This window comes from Drosophila yakuba, chromosome 2L (genome assembly GCF_016746365.2).
Source record: "Drosophila yakuba strain Tai18E2 chromosome 2L, Prin_Dyak_Tai18E2_2.1, whole genome shotgun sequence".
Taxonomy (NCBI): domain Eukaryota; kingdom Metazoa; phylum Arthropoda; class Insecta; order Diptera; family Drosophilidae; genus Drosophila; species Drosophila yakuba.
Window position 1 is genome coordinate 3,447,913 of NC_052527.2, and position 8,530 is coordinate 3,456,442.

General features: G+C 39.6%; 1 protein-coding gene across 1 annotated transcript; it reads left to right on the forward strand.

Annotated features, from left to right (window-relative positions):
- Window positions 1-1,802: 1,802 nt before the first annotated feature.
- On the forward strand, window positions 1,803-2,216 carry LOC6526716. The gene has a single exon (XM_002087783.4). The coding sequence runs from the start codon at window positions 1,925-1,927 to the stop codon at window positions 2,183-2,185; it is 261 nt and encodes an 86-aa protein (XP_002087819.1). The 5' UTR covers window positions 1,803-1,924; the 3' UTR covers window positions 2,186-2,216.
- Window positions 2,217-8,530: the final 6,314 nt, after the last annotated feature.

Below are 8,530 nucleotides of genomic sequence, written 5' to 3' on the forward strand. Positions count from 1 at the left end.
ATCACCTGTAATTATGTGATTAAAACGCTCTCGACTGGCGGGTCATGTATTGATTTTAAATTGAATAAACTTGTAATTAACTGAAAGGCCTGCCATTACGCCCACCGCACATGTGCTGTGCATTTTGACAGAATTGGAGCAAAGTGTTTGGATATTCACTGAAAATCCGAGAAGAAATCGATTTATAAATATTTTATCTGTTTTATTTAGGAATTTTCTATATTTTCTCTGTACACATTTCACACAACAAATTGCCCCACATCCTAACTAGACAATAACCATAGCTATAAGTTATCTCCTTTTTATGCATTCCATTCACAGACCCCAAAGAACTCTCATATATAGAAAAGGAAAGCCCTAAGTATTATGATAAACTTTATTACTCGAATCCTCTATTATATGCATGAAAATGCAATTTATTCGCTAAATACCACAAATGACCTTACAAAGCCACAACTTTTTCCGCCCTGTCACATTTGCTTAGGCCTTCGTCAGGAAAACAATTTAAACTTTCATTACAGTCAACACATTTTGCCCTTCTTCTTTTCGGCCCTCTCACACATTTGGCCACTTGAGCGACACTCATTCATAAATGCGAGAGTCTCCATGGGTGTGCGAGTGGGGCAATTTTCCAGCTGCTTCACACGCTTGAAGCTCCCCTTCTTTTGGGGACTCTGGACTCCTTCCTTTCATGCTTCTCGGAATGTAGAGTACTCTTTGAAAGGGGGTACATGATTTGAAAAAGCAGAGAGTTATTGTATAATATTAGTAAGTAATAAGTAAGTAATTTCGGAGTAATATTGCTTATGAGTAGATTTCAACACTTAAACAGATACCATTTAAATTGGCTTTTATTTAACTAAAACTGCCAAGTCCAAGTGTATTTGACTCAACTCTAAGCTTCAGCGGTTTGCCTTCCATTTGCTTGTGTGAAATTTTCCGCATTTTTGCGGCATCTTCTGTAGTTGTAGTGGTGTTGAGTAATTTCCAGCAACATCTGTGGGCAGACATCGCGATTCCGCATCCTTTGCACCCTTCTGCGACTTTCACTTCCACTTCCGTTTCCGCTACGCCCTCTTATCATTATTGCTCATCAAGCGTTTCTAATGAAGTCGTAAAAATTGAAAACTTTCAAGGCATGTGAGCGTGTCCTTTATCTCCTTCCCCGCCCATCGGCATGTCCTTTTTGTGGCGTTGCGGCTTATGTGTTTTGCTTTATTGCTTCTCCTTATTTTGGTACATTTTTTCCAGCGCCCGTCATTTTGGCCTGGACTTCCTTTTTTATGCCCCTTGCCGCCATTAAACGTTTATTTTTCTGCGGTTTTCCTCGGCTTCTTCTGGATTTCTTTGTATGTTTTCCGCATTTGTTGTGCAAACTCACATAATCAGCTTTAAGCTCTGTACGCCTGCAGCTTTATAAGCAGGCACATGCCAGCAAATATTTACTGGCAAACTCAGTTTGTTTATTCGTTTGTTTGTTTGGTCTCGACCGCCCTCGATTTAATGCTAATTTGGTGTTTCGACTCGTAAATAATTACGATTGCCCATGGACAAACATGAGCCCCAGGAATTGTTTAATTTCTGTTCGACTGAAACATCCATATATGCTGGTTTGCAAACACTAAATTAATAATCCGCATTTTAGGTGTCAAATTACATTTTAGTAATGCGAATTTGTCGTGAATTTCTATTCAATGTTGTAACGCAGTTCACGTAAAAAGAAATTTGAACACCAATATAGAAAATCCACAGTTCTGGAAATCCAATGTTTTTTTTGACTAAATATATTTGCAATTAGTACGCCTAAGATATTTTTGTCTGAGGAAATGTCACTTTTCGGCAACATTTTTAGGAAAAATCATTGAAATTAAATTGATTAAATTTTCAGTTTCCAAACTCGGATACTCTTTTGCCATCCTTCAGAATGGTGTGCCGCTTCAATCCTTTTTACATTGGACCAACTCCACCCAGCTGCTGCACGGACTTGAAGCCCGACTGCGATTGCCCACCGTGTTCGCCAGATACAGGGTATCAGGAGCCTCGACCCGTTCATGAGGAGTGCAACCCGGGTGTGTCCAAGAAGGAGACCAAGGAGAGCAAATGCAATCCTCCTTGCATAGAAGCCCCCAAAAAGGAAAAGAAGGAGAAGAAGTCCGAGAAGAAAGATACCAAAAAAACTAAATAAAACGTAGCTTTGCTAGAAATTCTTATTAAAATTCCCATATAGCATATCCATTTTTTTCAAACACAAAATTCAATTATGGCAGATACGCACGAACATCGAACTTGGCTTCTTAAAATTCAATTACACGCAGCTCACAGCTACAAACATGAATCCATCTACTCGTATGCACCATATCAAATCAAAGTCAACCGCAAATATATTTTCAAATTGAATTCTCCCAGAAGAAAAAGGCACAAACGTAAAGAAGCGGTCATAAAAACTCAATAAACGGCAATAAAATACGTATACGTATAAATGTATATGTATATAAATATGCCATAGCAGACTTCAAACAATTTGCTCCGGCTAACATTTTCTCTCCAAACGAATTTACTTCGTCCTGATTTTCCCGGTCTCACAGCTATTCCACATCCTTTGGCTCCTGGAGGCTGACTAATTTCATTTGCCACCCACTTTTGAAGGAGCTGGAAAAGTGAGGGACTTGTAATTGATTTCATTAAATCATTTGCCCAGTGAAGAAGAACGCAAATTGTTAGACAATGGGAAATTACAAAATTAGACACGTTTTTACAACTCATTCGCCATTTTTGATGTGTACCACAAGTTATGGCATGTGTAGCAAACTTTCCCTGCTTTCCCATTTCCTGTTTGCATTTTTCTTCAGCATTTGCTCAGTTATTTGCTTGCGGCAACTCAGGCATAAGGATTTTTCTTTGCCAATTTCCGTTGAAAATGAAATGCGGAAAATTGATAGTCAGCACTTAGGGCTTAGTTGTTTAGTGCTGTTTAGTTAGTCCTGCGGAGACAGATTGATGATATAAATAACTTTTATCTCTTCTGATCAACATGTTTTGACATAGTCATAAATTTTCCAAAAAAACAGTTTGCTTTTAGACATCTTGTGAGACATTTTGTATATATTGCATAGGATATTAAAAAAAATATGCATCCCAAAGACGCTTATATTTTTTTCCATTAGCGCTGAGTTTTATTTCCCTGAATTTTTGCTTCCATTTCTTGGCTCGTGTGTCACCGGCATTGTTATCCTTTCGCTATCCTTCGCTTTGAAATGGAATACGAATTTTTCGGTGCTCGTCTTTGGAGTGCCAGCATCTCCGAAAAGCGCCGAAAGGAGCTTCTTCCATTTTCTACTTGCCATCGTTTGAGCACTGGGCTATATCCACTACATCCACTTGGCCCCTTTCGACGTCTTGGCCATTATATATGCATACCGATGCAAATGCTGGCTGGGCTTCATTTATCACTGGCGCTGACTTTTATGCAAGCCATAACTTCTGGGATGCGTCTGGGGCGGACATTGATTTGACTGGCGCATCGTGGGCGTGGCTGCCGACATTGATTGGCCCGGATTGATGACTTCTGTCTGCACACCCTCCATCCGCCATCGCCTTAACGTTTTATTTCCATTAATTAGTCTTGTAATTGGCATCAGGTGTCGTTTTTGTTGCCATTGCCATTGCCGCCCATTTCATTGTTGATCCCTGAACCCAACTTGTATTTACTGGCAATTGTGGCTAACGATTTATTTGCATACAATCATGCAATTCGACTCGGCTGCTGCTGAACTGAGGGGGCTTACCCGAGTATTTGCACTCCAAGTAGCTAATTAGTTGAGCAAACTTGCAGAGCTTGATTGAAAGGGGTGGCAGATCTTATGGTTCAAGGGTTATGGTCTATACCACTCGGTTGCATTTCAATCAACACATTTCTTTGCCACTAAAGCTGATTCCTTTATTGCAAGCATAGTCTCTCCTATATACTTGGATATATCCATTTTGTGAGAGACTCTGCAACCTACATAATTAATAGGAGCATTTAAGCTGTACTTGCATTCTGCTTAGTGCAATAATTTTTATTTGTTTGCCAGAAGCCAGCTGTTGCCCCCAAATCGGAGCTTCGTTTTACTATCCTCGTTATTTATGCATATGACAATGGACAGCGGATGTGGAGTTTGAGCAAATAAAATAAAATATTAAATGCCACTATAAATTTGCCCCAGCCCCCCAACTATAAATAGCTGTCGAGCCACTTGAAGCAACACTCGCAAATTATGTATACGCACCGTTGGCCTTCCTGTGGCGCTGAGTGGGTGGGTTTGTGGGTGGTGGTTGGTGGTGGTGCTGTGGCAGCTGTGGCTCGGACCAAGGACAAACATTTTCGGTAGTGGCTTGTTATTCCTGCTCGTGCGTGTGTTAATGCCAACACGTCGCGCTGTGTTTGCGTCTTCATGCTTTCCAATTAAGTCGAGGAGATAAAACAAAAGCTAGAACAAAGGTGGCAAGCCGGTCGAAAGTAGAAGAGAGTTTCCCCCTCGGAATGCGGTACAATGCCGTTGACTTGGCTCTCAGTTTTGGTTTTGTCTGTTGTCCTTTGCCATTTGTTGCCTGTCACAACAACTTTAGTTGGAGCCATCATGCGTGGCAGCGAGGGAAAACATTGTCTGCCTTTGGCCGCATTCCGTGTAGTTAACTTTCGGAGCTGGCGAACAGCAAATGGAAATCGATTGAATGGCTGACTGTGTTGAGCGACATTGATACCACATACACACATAATTAAGCAGCTTATGTAAGAGATTGGTAATCACGGCTGAGGATGAGTAAAGGGCAGCCAAACTTTGGCTATTTCAATGATGAAACTATCTAAAAGAAGCCTCACATTTGAACCAATTTTGTTACCCGTTACTCAGGATTGAAAAGGGTATGGTAGCTTCATGGAAAAGTATATAAAAAGTGGAAGGAAATTCATATTCACTAGCAGAGTTCATCTGGCCATGGCTTCGTTTTGGGTTAAACTCCCAAATCAAATTCATTTCCAAATTAATTAGAGATAATATCCCCATTCATATTGTACATGTTCCACCCGCTCAAGTAACTTAATTATGTGAAAAATAATATGTTTTCTGCGCCTACGCACTCATTAAATGCTCATTAAATATTAATGAGTATTGTTGATAGGGGAAATATTTGTTTTTCATGAGATTTTTTTCGTTGATGCCTCTGCGTCCTTGGTGATTCAGTGATGTTTACCAAAACAAAGTGAAAAGTAAATGATGTACTTAAAAGTTAAGTACTCGTATAGATGTAAAAGCAGGGTTTTTTTTCAATAGCATTTTCATCAGTCAAATAAAAGTTCAATCAATCATGAAGAGAAAAATGAAACCATCTTATTGTAATTTGACTTCTGATGGGCCATACTCAATAAGCAAATAAAAGAACCAAATTAAGCTAAGCGGATTTAGATATCGAATTCGCACTCATACACTTACACACACACAAACACACACACACACAAAGGAGGAGAAAGTGACAGAGAAATTTGATTCGCTGCGCCGCCAATTTTGTCGCAACGATTTGTTAACTTTTTGTTTTAATTTAAAGCTGATTTATGTGTTCTGTTTTCGTACCCTGTAAATGTTGAAATATAGTGATACCCCGACAAATTTAAAATGAAAAAAATTTTTTAAGATCCTAACATAAATGGCTTGAAAAAAATTAAATACAACTACAGGGCTAAGAAGCTTTTAATGTTTTCATAACAAAATTAAGTTTACACTAGAGCGTTTTGTGGGTCCATACTAACTTCATTCGTTTTAGAGAAAATTTGCACAATGTCCTGGTGTCAGCAAAGCTGACTTTGTAATCCGCTTATGTGCGAAAATTTGGTGCGAACATTGAATAATCACTCACGCCGACAACAGCCAACAATAATAAATAAGGCATTTGCATATCTTTCACAGGACGGGAAGCCGAGATTGGGAAAAGGTCTGTCTATTCTCAAGAATTAAACAAAGTAAGTAGGCATAGACTGGTGAAAAATTTAAATTACATTATTTATTGTTTCAAAGATATTTCGTTAGCTGCGCTGTCATTTGGTTTAGATTACAGAAGTAAACTAAACTCAATGATAATTTTATGATTATGATTTTTGATGATTATTTGTCATAAAATAATCGGTTTTTTAGGCAAAACTAAATTTATAGTAGTCCACAAGTAAAATTTCATACTTCGTTAAACTCACAAGGAAATTCCAAAACGATTTGCATTTAAAATTTGAAAATTAATTTTTACCCATTTTTTGCCAAATTTAATGATGTAACCCCTTATAAATAAGTCGAAAATTGACCAAAAAATTAAATTATAAAAAGCTTCAAAAAAGTGATTGTCTTTGTTTATTTGGGTTTCAAGCAGCACAAAACAGTCAATCATTTAGTTGTGCGCCTAAGTTATAGCAAAAATCCTTTAAAAAAAACACATTTTTTCACAAGTCCTGTGAAGAGTCGAGAGATTTAACCACTCCACTTCCCCTTTCAAGCCCATTTGAATGGCCTGCAGACTTGCGAGCCTGTGTTGCAACATGTCAACTGATTATCAAAAGAGGGCAGATAGGAAAGGTACTATATGTGTGCTCGTCGGTTATTAACACGCCACGTAAACCGACAATGACGTAATGGCGACTACGTAACGAAGCAAACACAAATACCGCAGGACATTCAGGACCCTGGGTTATGTGATTGTGTGGATGTGGCAGATCCTGCTGGGAAATTGGATACGGAGAGGAACTCTCGACACCCAGCAGGCAGCGAAAAGCGGAACGAACTTTCCACGGAAAAGCAACCGGAAAGGAGTATTAGCAGAATGTGGTAATTAAACTAGTTAGGCAACTAATGGAAGGTGCAGTAGGTAAAACGGTTGGGTCCAGAGTTGGGTAACAACTTCGGAGTAATTGAAAAAATAATTGCCCATACAGTAAAGTATCCTTTACATAGTAATTGCTTTCGAAATTAGATAAATGCTTTTTAGTAAGTTGGTTGATATAGAAAAAAACATACATAGATTATTCTCTTTAAATAGCTAGATTACAATGTAAAAAACATTTTATTAAAACAAAATTATAGCTTTGGTAATCGAATAGGAATATAATTTGTTTAAATTTAAGTTTGTAAAATGGGTTGGCTAAAAGCCTCCAGCATACCGTACATTTCTCGAGCGAGAATACGGAGCTGGGTAAAGTTGATGCCCCGTGATAAAACTGCGGAAGCGGAAAAAATGCCGATAGCATCTGCTTGGCAGAGAGAGAGGGAAAGAAACCGAAACAGGCTACAAAGGAAGCTGCAGGATGTTTGCTCAGCCCAGTCAGTTTGGGCCAACTCTCATCCGCAATCCGCAAGTTGGCTTTTTGCGTATGCCTGACACACGCTGTCTTAAACAAGGAAGCCGCCTGAATAAGGGAAAACTGTTATTCACCTGTCTGCCCACGCACACAGGCTTCGCTCCACCTCGCAGGACCCGACTCAACATATTCCGGCATATGTGGCAGGGTTTCCACAATTTTTCCATGGCAAAGGACATAAACGATTTCGCTGGGCTAACCTTGTCGCCATGGCCTGCATTACGAGGACCATCTGAGCTCGGCTGTCGAGCTCAGCTTCCGTTCTGAGGCTTCTCGCAAGGAAATCGGTTTGTCTTCCGGCTGCGACATCCTTTTGCTCCTTGCATTGCTGCGATTTCCACCAAGTCAAAAGGTGGTTAACGAGCTGAATGGAGTATCTGCAGGTCGGAGATTGTTATTTGGCGTGCAGAGCTATGAACACAGCGAGCAAGTAAATTCACAAAGGTTAAGACATGACATGTGCTCTCGAGGATTACAAGGCAAAAACCTGGGATTTGAGCGGCAAAATATGAATTAGATTTAAAAAATTGTAAAAAATTCATTACAACATTACTGCCAACATTAATTTGGTTTGTACAGCTGTTTTGCAAAGAATTTCTCGCAGCCAAGTCATCATCAAGTCTGAACCTCGAAATCATTTTCTAGAGCATCCTGCGACCCCAAACCGTTTGGCTTATCTTCTAGGGAATCACTAGAAAAGATGGCACTTAACTTTATGTTATTCCTTATGCAGGGCATGTTTACCTCATCGTTGTGCCACCACCCACAACATTCTCGGGCCAGAAATAGAAGAACACCGCTATGCCCTGGTTTCAAATGCTGGGTTACTTTTTGAGCGCGACCAAATTAGCGCAACGAACTCGCCCGTAAGTATGCACACATATTTTGTCGTGTTCACGTGTCGTATACGTAATGTGCCAAGTTTTCATCTTGCGAGCTGCTTTTCGCAGACGTGCCCCGACAGGCATTTCGGAGTTGAAAGTTAAGTCGTTTAACCTACATGTGAGCCCAAGTACTTAGCCAGATTTGATGTCAGCTGTGTCTCATTTGTAACTTTCCCACGGCATGTTAGCAATTACATTAAGCATACGCACTGGTGCCCCGCGAATATATAAAAAAAAAAAACACTTTGCACTTGTTTTTTAATGTTTCCAT

Excerpts from the sequence above, each read along its gene's own strand:
- LOC6526716 (XM_002087783.4), top strand. The coding sequence starts at position 1,925 with ATGGTGTGCCGCTTCAATCCTTTTTACATTGGACCAACTCCACCCAGC.